The sequence below is a fragment of the Zootoca vivipara genome, chromosome 11, assembly GCF_963506605.1.
Source record: "Zootoca vivipara chromosome 11, rZooViv1.1, whole genome shotgun sequence".
NCBI lineage: Eukaryota > Metazoa > Chordata > Lepidosauria > Squamata > Lacertidae > Zootoca > Zootoca vivipara.
In genome coordinates, this window is record NC_083286.1 from 45,377,548 (window position 1) to 45,396,034 (window position 18,487).

An 18,487-nucleotide genomic window follows, 5' to 3' on the forward strand; every position below is an offset into this window, starting at 1 on the left:
TTGGGGGAAGGGGAAACTTTCCCCATTTCTTTTTTTGTTGTTGTTGAATGCTCAATCTAACTTTCCAACCTTTGAGCTTGAAATGATGCTGAAAGTTTAGTTTCGCACAATTGCAGTCACCGGAAGCATGCAAATTTGTTGAATTAGCAGCACATGTCAGGAAAGTTAGAAAACAAGTTAGTGGAGAAGTTGGGCAATGAACATGTTCTTGTTCTTGTGTTGTGTTGGTCGATGGACACAAGAGGCAGGAGTGACGCCAGCGTCGGCCTGTAGGAACTTCTGTAGCAAAAGGATCCTGCCTCCGTTGACTGTTGAACCCATTGACTGCTCCTTCAGAAGCACCTATGCAGACCCTGGTAATGTAACAAGAGTTGTATACAGATCACCGAAAGGGTTCTGCCCACAGGCCTGCAGGAAGATTTCTCCCTTCACCAGGGAAAAGTGGGAGAAGGGAAGCCTAGAGTTCGGTCCAAATGTAGACAGTGCACAGTTGTATTCACTGGGGATTCCCCCCCCCCAGTCAGTTGAAACATCTTACGTAAAACTATGTGTTAGAAAGGATGCCAATTCAAAAGAAGGAAGCTGCCTTATAGGAACTAGGAGTTAGATAAGAGTGCAATTTACCCGGGAGCAGCAGCCTTATATCAAGTCAAGTCATTGCTCCATCCTGCTCAATATTGTCTATGTCAGTGGTGGCCTGCAGTCTCTCCATTAGGTCCATGAGGCCACTTTTAGCCAAGCCAGGCCCACCTGTACTACACCTGAGGTCATATATGATGCCAGATATAGGGCAGGTAACCTCTCAAGAACAGGGTCTGTGGACAATGTCAATCAGCTGATTTTGGCAGCTGCAAAGCCCTGTATCAGTTCAAGCACTGCCGTGACGGTCAGCACTTCTGAAGGCAGAGGGCTTTGCAAATTGCTGACAGCCGAATGGTGGTGTCTGCAAAGCTTGGTGCCTTTGCTTGTGCAGTTTGATTTCAAACAGCACAGGCAAAGGAAAGTGTGCCACCTGCCAGGTGACTAAACAGGTGAGCATATCCTCCAACATTTCTCTGATGAAAATAGGGACATCCTATTCCATAACCTCCAACATTTCTCTGGTGAAAATACATACATCCTAAGGAAAAGCAGGGACATCAGCTTGTCGACAAAGATCCGTATAGTTAAAGCTATGGTTTTCCCAGTAGTGATGTATGGAAGTGAGAGCTGGACCACAAAGAAGGCCGGAGAATTGATGCTTTTAAATTATGGTGCTGGAGGAGACTCTTGAGAGTCCCATGGACTGCAAGAAGATCAAAGATGTCCATTCTGAAGGAAATCAGCCCTGAGTGCTCACTGGAAGGACAGATCCTGAAGCTGGGACGACAGAGAACGAGACAACAGAGGACGAGATGGTTGGACAGTGTTATAGGAGCGACCAACATGAATTTGATAAATCTCCAGGAGGCAGTGGAAGACAGGAGTGCCTGGCGTGCTCCGGTCCATGGGGTCTTGAAGAGTTGGATACGACTAATTGACTAACAACAAAGGAAAAGTGAGACATTCAAGGATCAAAACAGAAACCAGGTTGGCTTCTGAAAATCTGGGACTGTCCCTGAAGAATAGGGACACTTGGATGATCTGGGTAAGTGGTCCAGGGAGTTCGAGAACCTAAGTATCTGGTCTGCTTGTTAGAAAGAATTCCCTGCTCCTTGTCTATATTGTCTATGAGCTTCTCTTCAGGGTTCCAGACAGAATTTTTGTGGGCTTCCCACATGTATCTGGTTGATCCCTGCAAGAACAGGAGGTTGGACTAGATGGGCCATTGGCCTGATCCAGCAGGCTCTTCTTATGTTCTTACTCCTTCCCTGCCCTAGCTGAGGTTGTTGGGGATTGAAGTGGAGACTTTCTGTGTAGAAAGCTGCTACTAACTTGCAGCTCTTCCCCTGTGGTCCAAAAGTGTGTGTTTGAAACTAAAAATGGCCGTGCATTACCAGACAGCAACCCTCCTATTGGTACTCCATGCTGCTTGCATGATGACACCAACATGTGCTGATACTGCAACACTGACACAGCTGAATGAATTTGGATGCTACCGAGAGGTCACAGAACAGAGGGCTTATTCAAGTGCATGGCGGTTTGCCATGCTCTGGCTGTCTATAACCTAGGGACTGTGAGATTGACAGGTAGGCAGTGTGTGAAAAAGGAACTTTAATAAACCCCAGGTGTCATCATGTCATTATACAAATTCAAGGTGCGACTTCTCCCCACCTGCTGCCCAATTACTATAGCAGATGGGCATTAGGCTGTGAGCTTGCTTAAACTGGCAAGCTAATTCTGTCTTGGTGTTCATGGCTTTTCACAGAAGATGTTACATTTAAGCTTAGACTGGCAAACATGTCTGCATCTGTTGCAAACATTCCTTTCCACCCAATTCATTTTTGTATGTTCTTTTCACTAATATAATTTGCAAGTACGCATTTTATGCACACATGACCTTAGTATATGCATTTTTGCGCATATTACTTGACACTGCAAAATTCAGAAAAGTGTACGTTTTGAAGGATGCCTATAGAATCATAGAATTCGAGAGTTGGAATCTATATTTTTGGTTCACAATTTTTTTGGGAAAGTGTGATTTAGGTGGATTCACCTTGAATTGTGAACCACTCTAAATTTCTTTCTCTATTCAAGATGTTAGACTTCTCTGAACCCACCCTTCAGCTTTCCTGAAAAGCAGCTTTATGAATTTCACCTGACAGAATTGAATACAACCTCTGCATCCCATCTCCTAATGAAAGGAAAGAAGGCAAAATGACTTCTGAATCTGCTGAAGTCCTTGGATCTGCTGAAGTCCTTTCAGGCAAAGTTTCTTGAAAGTTTGAAGAAGAAATTGAAGGAAAAAAATGGAAGAAAAATAATGAGCTCTCAATATACATATATTTTTAACTCCAGTGAATCTGTGGCTTAATTATTTAAGGTGTGTGTGCCTATATCTATAGCAGCTGTTGTAACATTAAGCTCTCCAGTTCTAGCTGAACTACACACACACACACACACACACACACACACACACACACACACACACACACCTCTACACATATTGGCTTCCAGTAATGGATTTAGAAATGTTACAGGAAGTGGTTGTGGTTGCAAGAAACACGTTCCAGGCAAGTGTAGCATACCAGGTGTTCTTTATTTAATGAACAAACAAACCTGGAACTATGCAAAATCTGCCCTGAGAAATTGCACCGACTCATCAAGCTTTTATTTATATGCAATTTGTTTTCCCTCAAAGTGCCTGCAAAATCTATTTGCTCCATAGCAAAATAACATTCTACTTACATAGCTTCTTAATGAAATTTTATATCCCACCCAAGGAGCCTTAAGGCGGCAAACACTATTGTGATAAAACATGTTCATGAGAAATAAAAGAAAAACATACCGTATATAGAACAATTTAAAATAAATAAATAAGATTAAATCACATAAAAACATTTGATAACATTGCAATGCAAAACATGGGGTTGGGGGGGGCAGTATCTGGTGAAACAGATCCACAAAGGAACTTCTCCTCTCCTGATCCCATGCACCCCACTGTGTCACCCTAAATCTGTTCTGGGTTTTTCCCCCCAACCTTCTGGATAATTGGATCGAGAGTTCATTAAGGGCCCTGGAAACTGCTTCTCTGTAAAGAGTAAATAATAATATTTGGAGTTCTTTGGGAGAAGCCACATGTGTGGAATGTGCTTTGGATGTTTGTTTATTTATATTTATTTAACAAACTGTATCTACCGCCTGACTGTAAGAAAATCTTTAAGTGGTTTGCAAAATAATAGCTGCTCATGTTGTCCCACATGCGGGACACAGGTGGTGCTGTGGTCTAAACCACTGAGCCTCTTGGGCTTGGCCAACCTAGCAGTTCGAAAGCACGCCAGTGCAAGTAGATAAATAGGTACCGCTGCGGCAGGAAGGTAAACGGCATTTCCATGCACTCTGCTTTCCGTCACAGTCTTTCGTGCGCCAGTAGCAGTTTAGTCATGCCAGCTACATGACCCGGAAAATCTGTCTGTGGACAAATGCCGGCTCCCTCGGCCTGAAAATGAGATGAGCGCCACAACCCCATATTCACCTTTGACTCATAGCTGCCAAGTTATCCCTTTTTTACAGGGATTTTCCCTTATGCTGAATAGGCTTCCTCGTGAGAAAAGCGAAAACTTGGCAGCTATGCTTTGACTGGACTTAACCGCCCAGGGGTCCTTTAACTTTTCTTTTTTAAAAAAAACCCTACTACTAAAGGCAACATACGTGCAGGATAAGTAGGGATGAGCACAATAAATACTGTAAGTTTGATATGCAGAGTTTAAGAAAGAATTGGAATGTTCACTATTACCTAGACAGTGCGGAAATGTTTTGGCTCATACGAAGACTTATACAACAGAAAATACTACACTAGTGGCCAAAATTACGGAAACCTTTTAGAAAAAGTGTATTTTTGAGGTTTGATGGCTCATAGCACCACCTTTTTTTGAAGTAATACCATAAAATTATATATCAATGGAAAGATAATTTAATGAAGAATGTAATGCAACAAAGTTTGTTCAATTATCTGTATTCTATCAAAAGTTATAGCCAAATAACCAGAAAAGGGGAGCACACCTTGCTTAGGTTGATATGCAGTAGCTTACCTTCATTTGAATGCAGCCAATGAGCATGAGAGCCAATCAGGTGTTATGAGCCATCAGACCTTGGAAATACACTTTTCTCAAAAGGTTTCCACAATTTTGGCCACGACTGTATTTAGACTCTATTGGCATATGAACTCATAACAAGAAGGGTAAGGTACACATCCGCCAAGTAAATAAATTCCACTGGTTTACTTATTCATTGTTGTTTTTTGTTATGGAAGCTACAGACACTTATGCTACTGTTGTAAGTACAAGTTGCAACTATGTCTACTCATGAGTCAGGATACAGCACGATGTCAATGAGACTTGCTCCCATAGTTAAGCATGTTTAGGACTGGATCCCTGGGTTACATTTTAATTGAATGCAAACAAAACCCATGAGTTGCACCATCGCTGTATAAAGACTCCTGCTCTGATGGGCTAATGTCCACATTGCATTTAGGTTGACGGATGCCACCAAAGGGATTCACTTTGCGTGCAGAAGCCTTCTGTGAATTATTATTTTCACACAAATTGCACGGGTAAGTTTTTGCTGTATTTGTATGCAAGCTGACTCATGGTTACTGTGAATAAACCTACATAGCAGATCTCCAGTTTGGGTGTCTCTTCTAAAAGATCCAATTGATATACTCCTGGTAAAATAAGGAATGCACCAAAAATGCTTGGGGGTGTGGCAAACCCCTTCTGGTTTCAGAGCTGAAAAAAACTCTAGGGACTAAGAGAAATTGTTAATCTGGTTCAGCTGCTAATGAGGTGTGATTTCTGCTTCCTGCAGGGAATATTTTGTCACAGAGGAGAAGTTCGGAGAATTATTTTTTGATCCCAAGAACTGCAATTACAAGCTCTGTAGGAACTGATTTATAATGCTATTTGTTGAGTATGTGAAATAGGGGCTTAGTTAAAAGGAGTGAAGCAAGTATCGTGAATTATAGCTTTGAAATTCGATGGCAGTCCTTTAGCAAATTTTAGACGAACAATGGTGTTATTCATGGCACTGTTAATGTTGTTCTTTGGGTTGTGACCTTTTTATTTCCCTGTTCTGCTCCTGCACCTTTAAAAGAGTCCTGATTCATGAAAATTAAGCCAGTAAAACTGTTCTAGCATTGAGGCAGGACTGGAGCTTTGCTGTGTTTCTGGTTGATGAAGAAATAGGTAGCAGTCCTAGCAGATATGGACAAAATGTTTTGAAATGTTGTAAACGGGGGTAAAAATAGTTAGAAAATTCTGTCACATCATGTGAAAGCTAAATATATAAAGGATTAGGGGGTTGTTTTAAAAATGAGGTGAATATTATCATAAATTGGGAAGTTTAATGATGAGAGGAGATGTTGCAATGTAATTTAAAAAATGTTTATAAGGTTCACAACTGTTTTGATACTTTGTGCACTGCTTATGGGCTGTATTTGAGAGGAATTAGCATTGCAGAGATATTTATTGAGGAGGCTAATTATTCTTGGATGTGAAAGAACATTGAAAGCTCTCTTATTATTCCTTTAAAGGTAAAGGTAAAGGGACCCCTGACCATTAGGTGCAGTCGCAGACGACTCTGGGGTTGTGGCGCTCATCTCGCGTTATTGGTCGAGGGAGTCGGCGTACAACTTCCAGGTCATGTGGCCAGCATGACTAAGCCGCTTCTGGCGAACCAGAGCAGCACACGGAAACGCCGTTTACCTTCCCGCTGTAGCGGTACCTATTTATCTACTTGCACTTCGTGCTTTCGAACTGCTAGGTGGGCAGGAGCTTGGACCGAGCAACAGGAGCTCACCTCATCACGGGGATTTGAACCGCCGACCTTCTGATCGGCAAGCCCTAGGCTCTGTGGTTTAACCCACAGCGTCACCCACATCTTATTCCTTTAAGAGTCAGTAAAAGATTCCTGCTTCCCAGGAAGTCATGTGCTTTAAATGTGATGACTGAATGTTAGCATCAGTGGAAAAATGAAGGGCTGTATGGCTCCTTTTTCAGCATGGGAAAGGTGGAGGTCTGAGTGGAAATAATGTGTGCAGGAGAAGGGTGGGGCAGAGCTTGCATGCAGCTGCTGCCCCCATCTACACTTTGCTCATGAATACGCCTTTGCGGAACAATCCTAGGTGAGTCTACTCAGAACTAAGTCCCATTGAGTTCAGGCAAGGTTGTCTAGGATTGCAGCCTGAGTTCTTCTCATTGCTTTTTTCACAGTGGCCGGGGTGGAGCAAGGTGGGGGCAGACAGCCCCGGGTGTCATTTTCAAGGGGGGTGACATTCGGCACGCCACCTGCCCGTGACTCCCGCCTACCGGTATCCATCTGGGGAAGGGGGAGAGCTGTGGCAATCCCCTCTTCCCCCTTCATTTTGACAGCCCCGCACACCTGGGCTGCTGGAGGAGGCATGCAGGGAGTGGATGCGAAGGAGGCAGGTGAGCAAACAAGCAGAGGGTGGAGGGAACTCTGGACCCAAACCCTGGAATCTCAGAAAAGCTCAACAACTTTTGCCACACACACACCCTAAAAAAAGCAATGGGTAGATCACAGGCAGTCTTTTTATACTATGAGTAGATTGTAGTCTCTAGGGAGTCCAACTAGTTTTCAATGTGGGGGGGGGGGGGTTGACAAGAAATTCTCTGCATCGGGTACCACCTGACCTTGCTATGCCACTGCACAGTGGTACACATTAAAGGCTTTGTGGTCCCATCCTGCTTTCACCGTACACTTCCAGTGATTATCACAGTTTGATTCAGCTTCGGTCATTCACTGCAGGGCACCGCACAGTAGATTAGCTATTAAGCTGCCATATTATATCGACGGGTGTTGAGCTGTTCTAATGACAACTTCTTTTTCTGCATTGCAGACTTTGTTGACTTTTGCTAGCTCCCTGCCTACAGCTATGGAGAGAAAAATGAATTTCATCCCCCTCCTCCTCCTCCTGCATGCCACAATTGACAGCAGCATGGGATGCTACTGTGACCATTACCCATGGTCTCCCTGGTCTAGCTGCTCAAGGACCTGTAATTATGGCACTCAAAGTAGGCAAAGGTAGGAAAGAAGCGACACCTTCGACTTCACAAACTGATTCCTTTTTATCTTTCAAGTTGTCTGTTAGGAATACGCCTAGACGAAAATGTTTTCAGCAGGCATTGAGAAAGGATAGAGGGTCGAGGGAAGGTGTCTGCCTGATGTCCGTAGACAGGGAGTTCTAGACTAGATGACACTCGCAGTTGCTTCCAACGCCACAATTCTATGATTCAGTCTAAGTGTGGGTGTTGCCACACTGCAGGATCAATTTCTTGCAAATGCAGAACGAATACAGGCAATGACCAATTGATGTGCTACTGGACACCTGTGCGTCAGGGTGACCAGGAAGTGTAATTGGGGGGCGTGGTGGGGTAGGGCGGGGGACTAATAGGGCGCAATGGAGCATAACATGGTGGAGTTGGCTTGTGTGCCGTCAATGGGAGCAGGGGTCATTATCTGCATTATGTGGCACTTGTAACAGTGCCAGTTCCACAAATCGAAGTGGTCAAGTGGGTGTATCTTGCAGGAGATATTGCAGGTAAACTGGCCCCAACCTGTTAAGAGCTTTATATATTAACAGTAACACATGTTGTTTCCTCTTTATCTGCCCATTCCCGCCCCTGCGACTCACTGTTAATCCTCCTCCCCAAAGTTTTGGAAAACCTGAACTGCTTCAAATCAACAATTTTTTCTTTTTTATCAGCCCTCTGTCAGACAAGGCAGGCATCTCAATCCTCCATCCCTTGTGGCAGAGCTAGTGAGACTTGCAGCATTCCAGGTCCATTTAGGCGTCCTTGAGACAAAAGGCTTTTTTGCATCAACTAATTGCACGAGGAGGAATTAAAGAACCTTTTAATGAGGGTGAAAGAGGAGAACGCAAAATATGGTCTGAAGCTCAACATAAAAAAAACCAAGATCATGGCCACTGGTCCCATCACCTCCTGGCAAATAGAAGGGGAAGAAATGGAGGCAGTGAGAGATTTCACCTTCTTGGGCTCCTTGATCACTGCAGATGGTGACAGCAGTCACGAAATTAAAAGACGCCTGCTTCTTGGGAGAAAAGCAATGACAAACCTAGACAGCATCTTAAAAAGCAGAGACACCACCTTGCCGACAAAGGTCCGTATAGTTAAAGCTATGGTTTTCCCAGTAGTGATGTATGGAAGTGAGAGCTGGACCATAAAGAAGGCTGATCGTCGAAGAATTGATGCTTTTGAATTATGGTGCTGGAGGAGACTCTTGAGAGTCCCATGGACTGCAAGAAGATCAAACCTATCCATTCTTAAGGAAATCAGCCCTGAGTGCTCCCTGGAAGGACAGATCGTAAAGCTGAGGCTCCAATACTTTGGCCACCTCATGAGAAGAGAAGAATCCTTGGAAAAGACCCTGATGTTGGGAAAGATTGAGGGCACAAGGAGAAGGGGACGTCAGAGGACAAGATGGTTGGACAGTGTTCTCGAAGCTACGAACATGAGTTTGACCAAACTGCGGGAGGCAGTGCAAGACAGGAGTGCCTGGCGTGCTATGGTCCATGGGGTCACGAAGAGTCGGACACGACTAAACGACTAAACAACAACAATTGCACATTAAGTCATCTTCCTTTGTCCCCTTTGGCTGGCAGGTTCCAAGGTGGGAATTATTTTGCTTCCCTTGACAGGAACCCTTGGCCACGAACATGTTTTTTCTGTATTCTAGGCAAATCAGGATGGATGACTATTATATCAAAAACCTCTGTGGTCAACTCTGCACAACTCAGGAATCCAGGGCCTGCAGCCAGCAGATGTGCCCTATTAATTGCCAGCTTGGAAACTTTGGTCCCTGGTCAGAATGTGACCCCTGTGTTAGAAAACAAGTAAGTGCAAAAATTGAAGGGAGGTGGGCACGAAAGGAAGGCAATGTCAGGGACCATGCTAAGGAGGGCTGTACTGAGGAGGAATGGTGGAAACCTCCCCCCTCCCCCTGCTCCTGATCAGGATCCTGAATAGATTTGGAACAGTGGTTTGCAGAGGGACATAGTTCAGAAGGCAGAAACTGGGAAGTACTGGGTGGGGAACAGCTAGGAGGAGGAGAACTGGAAGGGAGAGAGAGTTAACAGACTCACTGTTGTTGGAAAGTGTCCAGCCTAGGCATAGGCAAACTCGGCCCTCCAGATGATTTGAGACTACAGTTCCCATCATCACTGACCACTGGTTCTGTTAGCTAGGGATGATGGGAGTTGTAGTCCCAAAGCATCTGGAGGGCTGAATTTGCCTATGCCTTGTCCAGCCGCTCAGCCCAAGGTCAAGGAGAGCAGACATGGTGGCAGCACAGAAAGCACAGTGGTTGCGAGATCAGGATGCAAGACGCGGAAGTGACCGTGTGTGTGTGTGTGTGTGTGAACTAGGGAGGAAGGGGGTGGAACCCTTAATTGGGAGCACCTTCATTCCCAGGAAATGGATTCTTTGTTCTCTCACTGTGATCATTAAAGTTCTAACTGGTAAGAGACTCCTTTCTCTTTGTTCTGCTTGTCTACGGCTGGGGGGGGGGGGCTGAGTCCCTGAAGCATGACAGGCAATGAGAAATGCAAGTGAGCCTTTTGTATTATTTTGATTCATTCAAAGTACAGCTCACTATCCATTCTGAAAGTCCCAGCTTCAGTGCTCAGCATTTCCAAGTGAGGCTGGGGAAAGATTCTACTTCTGAAACCCTGCAGGGCCTCTGCCAGTCACTGTAAGCAATAATGAGCTAGACTGACCAATCCAAGGCACCTTCCTATCTTCCCACTAACTATTCAACTCAAGGCATGCACTGTTATTTCTTTAAATTTGTTTGGAGAGGGGAGGCAAAATTTCACTGTCCTCTCCTCATACTCTGTTTTCACTAGTGGCACCAGTGTTACGAAATGCTCTCCCTGCTGAACTACAATAGACCCTCATCAGTATTGGCATGCCACCGGCGTATAAAGACACTGCTGTTATATAAGCAGTCCTCTGATCACCTGGCCTAAAGATCCTGTTGTAACTGTTAACTGCTGTGCTATTTTAATGGGCTTTTTAATTGCACATTTGTATTGTGGGTGTTTGTTTTAATGTTTTGGTGGAATGGCTTTCTGTGTATTTTAATAATGTGTGTTTATATTTTTTGGTAATGGGTTTTATACTCGTAAATGACTTAGAAGCCATTTTGGCAATTAAGCAGAATATAAATTACTTGACCATGATGATGATGGTGGTGATGTCCTTGTTCTGCCTTTCAGTTTCGTGTCAGATCCATTATCACACCTTCTCAGTTTAAGGGGCAACCCTGCAATGAGCCACTGGTAGATTCCCGGAGGTGCTACCCAACCAAACAATGCAACATAGAGGAAGTAAACTGCGAGAATAAATTCCAGTGTGAAAATGGTAACCCATATTTGTATCTTGATTCCTTCAATCTAGATGCACCATAAAATTTTCTACAACCATTTTAGTAGTGAAGCAAGTTCCATGTGTGCAGTGGACTGTCTCCTTCCCCCATGCACCCCCGCACCCCTTTCCAAATTGTTGGGGGAACACACAGAGTGAATTTGGAGGGTGTGGGGGAAGAACAGAAGGAACAGAAGGAGGGGAAGTTCCATTGCATGAGTTGAAGCTGTTCCACTAGTGCAATATCTTTGTTGCATACAGCCCCATTTATTTATTTAGGCTCTGACACCATATTGACAAAGTGATTTTCTCCAACCAGTTCTTCATTCCTGATTAGCTTCTGTATCTGGAGGGCCACACACAGGTTCCCTATCCTTGACTTAGTGAAATAATACACTCGGTTTAATACCTCGGTTTAAGTATGCCTTGGTTTGAGTACTTTCAGTTTAAGTACTCTGTGGACCCGTCTGGAACAGATTAATCCACTTTCCATTACTTTCAATGGGAAAGCTTGCTTCAGGTTAAGTACGCTTCAGTTTAAGTACTCCGTGGACCATTTGGAATGGATTAATCCACCTTCCATTACTTTCAATGGGAAAGTTCGCTTCAGGTAAAGTATGCTTCAGGTTAAGTACAGACTTCCGGAACCAATTGTGTACTTAAACCGAGGTACCACTGTACATTCTTGGTGTGTGTGTGTGTGTGTGTGTGTGTGTGTGTGTGTGTGTTAATAGTCTAAAACAATAGCTTCTAACTCTTAAAACTATGGTGTGAAAGGCAGGGACCATGGCTACCAAATCTATCTTGGCAGGCATCTTGGTGGGCTGGATGGCCACTAATGTGGATGGCTTTAAAAGTGAATTAGACAAATTTGTGACCAGTCACTGTGTGAGAACAGAGCACTGGACTAGATGGGTCTTTGGCTCTGATAAAGCAGGTCTCCTCTTACGTTCCTGACAACAGGTCGGTGCATCGGCCGAAACTTGGAATGCAATGGAGAAAATGATTGTGGGGACAATTCAGATGAAAGGAACTGTCGACGTGTGAAGGCTGTGTGTAACAGAAGGCATGAGAGCATTCCTAGTGTGCAGTTAATAGGCCATGGGTAAGGAAGCCATTCTTAGATGCCTTTTGCTTGTTCACATTTATTGAATAAGTTAAAAAGAACACCTTACAAACAGAATATAAATATACCACCCAAGTATGCTTTCTGCATGCACTATTATTACTGAGGTTTCTTAAAAATGGTTGTGAACAGAAAAATATATTGATTTCCATAACACGACAGATAATTAAACGTGTTTTAACCGATTTTGATATTGTATTTTTACATTGCTTTTCCTCGTATTTGTTGGGGGAGATGTATTTGACTGGAGAGGGAATTACAAGGAGCAAATGGCAGGCAGAGAAAGTATTAAGCCTCCTCTTGCAGTTGTTCTGCAGTGACTGGATTTCCCAAATGTCTAGTTCAACTACAGCAGACACCCTCCCTCTCCCCCCAGCATAATGAAGGTGCTTGCCTTCACACTTTCCCCACCACAAGGTGGAGCAGAACAAACTGCAAAATCTTGCTAGACTCATTTAAATTATTTTAAAGATACCTCAAAATTCCTACAGAAGTTTCACTTGATCAGAATAACCCATGACCTAAAACCCAGGATTCACAGCAGTTACCATACTATTTTAAACAATCATGGCGTACCCGCCCGCCCCCCGAATCCAGGGAACTGTAGTTTGTTAAGGGTGCTTAGAGCTGTTAGAAGACCCCCTGTTCCACTCACAGAACAACAATTCCTAGAGTTCCCTGGGAAGAGGAGTTGACTTTTAAACAACTCAAAAAACTGTGGTTAACTTTCAAGCCGATGGATTGCGTTAACTCGGAGAAAGACGGAATGAGCTGAGAGGAGGTGGTGTTAAGGCTGATTTCTGATTAGCTGGAAGTGGGTGGTGCTGTGGTCTGAACCACCAAGCCTCTTGGGCTTGTCGATCGGAAGGTCGGCGGTTCGAATCCCCGCATGGGGTGAGCTCCTGCTACTCTGCCCCAGCTCCTGCCAACCTAGCAGTTTGAAAGCACACCAGTGCAAGAAGATAAGTAGGTACCGCTGCGGCAGGAAGGTAAACGACGTTTCTGTGCACTCTGGCTTCTGTCACGATGATCCGTTGTGCCAGAAGCAGTTTAGTCATGCTGGAACATGACCCGGACAGCTGTCTGTGGACAAATGCCGGCTCCCTCGACCTGAAAAGAGAGATGAGCGCCACAACTCCATAGGCACTTTTGACTGGACTTAACCGTCCAGGGGTCCTTAATAATAATAATAATAATAATAATAATAATAATAATAATACCGGTAGTAATAATAATAATAATAATAATAATAATAATAATAATAATAATTATACTCCGCCCATCTGGCTGGGTTTCCCCAGCCACTCTGGGTGGCTTCCAACAGAAAAATAAATCACAGTAATCTATTAAAAATTAAAAGCCTCCCTGAACAGGGCTGCCTTCAGATGTCTTCTAAAAGTCTGGTAGTTGTTTTCCTCTTTGACATCTGTTGGGAGAGCGTTCCACAGGGCAGGCGCCACCACCGAGAAGGCCCTCTGCCTAGTTCCCTGCAACTTGGCTTCTCGCAATGAGGGAACTGCCAGAAGGCCCTCGGTGCTGGACCTCAGTGTCCGGGCAGAATGATGGAGGTGGAGACGCTCCTTCAGGTATACTGGACCGAGGCCATTTTGGGCTTTAAAGGTCAGCACCAACACTTTGAATTGTGCTTGAAAACGTACTGGGAGCCAATGTAGATCTTTCAAGACTGGTGTTATGTGGTCTCAGCGGCCACTCCCAGTCACCAGTCTAGCTGCCGCATTCTGGATTAGTTGTAGTTTCCGAGTCTCCTTCAAAGGTAGCCCCACATAGAGCGCATTGCAGTAGTCCAAGCAGGAGCATGCACCACTCTGGCCAGACAGTCTGCAGGCAGGTAGGGTCTCAGCCTGTGTACCAGATGGAGCTGATAGACAGCTGCCCTGGACACAGAATTGACCTGCGCCTCCATGGACAGCTGTGAGTCCAAAATGACTCCCAGGCTGCGCACCTGGTCCTTCAGGGGCACAGTTACCCCATTCAGAACCAGGGAATCCTCCACACCTGCCCGCCTCCTGTCCCCCACGAACAGTACTTCTGTCTTGTCAGAATTCAACCTCAATCTGTTAGCTGCCATCCATCCTCCATCCTCCTACTTCTGGTTAGCTGTGAAGGAGCAGGTTCTGCTTTTATAAACAGGCATTCTTAATACATGGGAAAGGTAGGACTAGGGGTGGAGGAACCTAGTCAGTTTCAGTTTCTCTTGGTTTCTCATTTTTCCAATCTTATACTCAGTTTTGCATTTTCTACGTTATTTTCACAAATGTAAACATCGTTGCACACATTTCTCACATTTCCCTATGCTTCTCCTTCTTTGGTTGAAGAACTGCATAGCAAAATTTGCAAAAGTGTGAATTTTGAAGAATAGTTTGTGTTTTCATTCTGTTCTTGGTTTGGGAAGTGCTCATTATGTAGATTCACATTAAAATGTGAACTAAACAATTCTCTCCCCCATCCCTAGCTGGGATATACATGAACAGTGGACAAGTTGAGAGGGATAAGTTTATTCTCCAGCCTAGCTACTCAGAAGTAAGTCCCATTGGCTTTCAGGCTATCCCTCCCAGTAAGTATGCATAGGCACACAGTGTTATTTATTCAGCCAAGTCACTTATCCATCTTATTTGACTGACAAGTTGGCCCTTGGTGCTTTTTGTGACCAACCAGACTTTCTGAAATCTTCCCTCTCTCCAGATTTCATCTTCTGGCACAGGAGAACAGAGGAGAAGTCCTTGGCAATTCTTTCAATGGAGGCAAATGTACACTTGTGAAAAATAATGATACACGGAAGACATTTCGGGTTCCTGCAAACATAGAGACTGTCAGCTTTCAGGTACTGATCACAAAATACAAAGCACCAGATCTTGCATGCAGAAGCTCTACAATGATTATAAGGCAAATGATATCATACTTTAGCAGCAGAGGACTGGACATTTCCCAGAAATCTATGTATCTTTCATCCTGTTCTATTGGGATTTGAGGCTTACTGGGTAAGTGGAAGCAGGCAGAGCAGGCAAATCAGGACCCTGGACAGTTTCCCACTGTTTGAGCTATGGTAGATGTTGTTGCAGCAAAGGATCTGATCATCTGAAGGCTTTTTGTGGTTCTACCCTCTCTGGGAGAGCAGTCTGGGTCGTGTAGTTTTTTCTGCAGTTTTGTGTTCCTGTGTGGCTGCGGAATTGCAGACACTACAGTGGAGTCACCCCCAGAGTCCAAAAATAAAGGGGAAACCATGTTCTTAAGCCAAAATGATGGAGAAAGTGCTGAGCGGTAACTTTTGGGACATCTGAACCCGAGTCCTCCTTGGTGACATGCTGATCTGGATGTAGGAGACATCATTTTTGAATAGAACTATGCCTTGTATTTATTGTGGGTGCAAATAATTAAATCTCTGTTTTCCCTCTCTATAGACAGAGAATGAAGAGGATGATGTGGCATCTGATTTTTATAGTGATTTAATTCCCCTAGAGTCTTCTTCCTCTGGAGGCAGCTCTTCCTCCAGCTCAAGCAGAGGATCCTCTGGAATCCCATTGCTCTTCTCCAGAAAGACTAAAGTAAAGGTCACGTCTTCATCCTCCTTCAGAGAGGCTGTACAAGCTTCATATAAAAAGGTACTCATGTTTTTGTTATCTCCTTTTTTCCAGTCTCTGTCCACTAGTGCTGAATTCAAGTCTTGATCAGCAGAAGTGGAAAAGGATTTGGTTTATTTTCCAGGGAACACAAAACTTTTCCTCCACTGAAGTATTGTGAGAGAGCAGAAAATTGTATCATAGGCCTGAAAGTGTTAATCAAAGTAGATTAGTTTAGAGGAGTCCATTCAGTTCATTGAAAGGGAAGACAGAGACATTATATTTCATATACAGCTTATATGTTTTTCTTTTTAAATGTCTCCTGATGGGTGAAATTTGACTTTTTCTAAGCCCAATGAAACCACTACAATACAATTGGAATAAGAGTGATCTTTTCTTGTTTATCAGTGTCTGGTGGCACAGGAAGGATAGATAATATTAGATACATTGCAATCAGGGCTGGGGCCGGGGGAGAAACACTATCATAAAGTTCAAGGCATGTCTTTTGAGAATGTATCTGTACTGAGATTAAGGTTAGTAGACCTGATTGCATCTGATCAAAAACTTCAGTTCTATTCATTTGTGTTTGAACAGAGGCAATGCTTTTCCTGTTTCACTTCGGCTGTTAGTTTATGCAGCGATGGTGAGATGAATCTGTTTTTATCAGGGAAGATCACTGCACTCATTTTGCATGCATTTACAGTGGTACCTTGACTTACGAATGACTCGACAACCGAATTTTTCGACTTACGAATGGGGGTAATGGCCGCACGCTTACGAATGTCTCGACATCCGAAAGAAAACCGCGGTGGTTTTAGATAGGGATTTTTTGACTTATGAATTTTTAGATAGGGTTGCTTCGACTTACGAATGTTTCCGTTTCCAATGCATTCCTATGGGAAATCGCGTTCCAATGGCGTTTTTCGACTTACGAACTTTTCGACCTACGAAGGTGCCTTTGGAATGGGTTAAATTCGTAAGTTGAGGCACCACTGTATGCAATTAACTGCAGACTGAGCTTTTGCATTCCATTGCTATTTAATACCAGCTTTTACACACCCACCTTTTCAACAACCATGTGTGTTAAGCCTGACAATCAAAGATCACTGTTTGAACTGGAGCAAGTGAGGCTTGCAACAAAATGTTGTGGTGTATCCTCACTTCCTAGCAGTGGTGTTCCTGTTCAGGGTTCCTGCAACCCAGCCATACCCATCTCCAGGATAATATAAGTGTAAGGAACACATTTATCTGCCCACCTAATTTTCAGTTTTTTGTTTCCCATCTATCAATGTTCTCCTAGCTGCTGAAAATACTCAGCCCTCACTGGGCTGTAACTTTTGGGGGCGGCGATGAGTTACTGTTTGTTTTAGGTCACATGTACCTCTGCCAAAACTGAAGTCCCCCTGAGAATCCTAATATTCTTGTCTCTGTGACTCCAATTTTGTCAGCACTCACCGCCTGAGCTTGCTATCGAAGGCTGTGATGCTGGTTTAGGCTTTTGATCAGATCAAGCAAGGCAATTCTTTTCATGTCTTCACAAAAAATGAAGGGAATTTACTTCCAAACCAATTATATTTGTTCTGCACTAGGGAAAGGGGAGAATTTAGATCCGAGTTGCATTTAAAAGCAAACATCCATACTTTTCGAAACAATGCAAACACAGCCATTTTTTTGAAATTTGCACTTGTCTGAATTTTGCAATGCAGTTCCCCGGTCAAGGAATGTGTACAGAACTGTATATACTAGGATAAAGTGTGCATATATTGGTGAAAAATGCAGGCTAATATGCATCAAATATGTTTCTTTTGAGAATTTTACACTAAAATGCAGATGAGTTTTCAAGATTATATATATTTTTAAAAATGGCAAACTGATGTGGAAATGTGGAAAACTAGATTAAGATAGGGGAAAAATGGCAGAAACCAAAATTGACAGATTCACCCATACCTATTCTGCACAGATATCACTGGTGCTAAATCTAGATGCCTTTTTGTCCTAATATATCTGGCAGCAGTTAAGATGAGACCTAGTTTGGTTCAGGGGCGAAAGTTTTGAAGTAGATTTCAGGCAACCTGGTTTTAACTTGCCACTTGGCCAGGAAGTTCACTAGATGACCTTGGGCAAATCATGACATCTCAACCTAGCCTACCTCTCATGGTTGTCATGAGTATAAAATGGGAGGGAGAAGCTTTTGTGCTGTAGCTTTAATTCTTTAAAGGAAAAGTGGCATATAAATGGAATGAGCAAATCTCTCTCTTTTTTCCTGGAAAGCATATTCTGCATGGTGAGTTGGGGGCTTTTTAAATCATGGTGCAACATTTGTCCTTTCTTTCTAATGTATACTTGTAAATTCTAAATGAATTCATAATAGCCTATGTTTCAGTAAAAGTGTGGGTGTTATGGGGTATAAGATTTATTTTTAAAAAAATAATGTTCTTGGTAGCATTTGTTTAATAAGTAAATAAATTCTTTTCCCAAGTGAAACAAATATGAACATAATTACTTTAGTGTCTGCAGTGTAGAGATAAGCTTCCTTCTTAAACAAGTTTATTTATTCATTCATTTTTTTAAAAAAAATTTTAAAAATTATATCATGGTAGAAACAACGGCCAGGGATTGTAAATGGGAAAAAGATTTTAGTAAGAAAGAAATTGTTGGTGTCAGAGCAAGTGATCTGTCCATTTACTGATAGCATGTAATATATAGAACATTCTGGACAGAATTGTTGTAATTTGCAATAA

At 43.3% G+C, this 18,487-nt stretch overlaps 1 protein-coding gene across 7 annotated transcripts in view; it reads left to right on the forward strand.

Moving 5' to 3' along the window:
* The first annotated feature begins 329 nt into the window (after positions 1-329).
* The window catches only part of LOC118077204 (complement component C6-like), a 34,170-nt gene continuing 16,012 nt past the window's right edge, over positions 330-18,487 (forward strand). The window contains exons 1-10 of one of the 7 annotated variants that reach the window (XM_060280314.1): positions 5,112-5,191; positions 5,446-5,822; positions 6,636-6,760; positions 6,849-7,064; positions 7,496-7,680; positions 9,355-9,511; positions 10,895-11,039; positions 12,006-12,147; positions 14,872-15,010; positions 15,588-15,788. In XM_060280314.1, coding sequence (XP_060136297.1) covers positions 7,050-7,064; positions 7,496-7,680; positions 9,355-9,511; positions 10,895-11,039; positions 12,006-12,147; positions 14,872-15,010; positions 15,588-15,788 — 984 coding nt within the window. In that variant the 5' untranslated portion in view covers positions 5,112-5,191; positions 5,446-5,822; positions 6,636-6,760; positions 6,849-7,049. The other 6 variants (XM_035100689.2, XM_035100694.2, XM_035100693.2 and 3 more) reach the window with 6 other exon arrangements.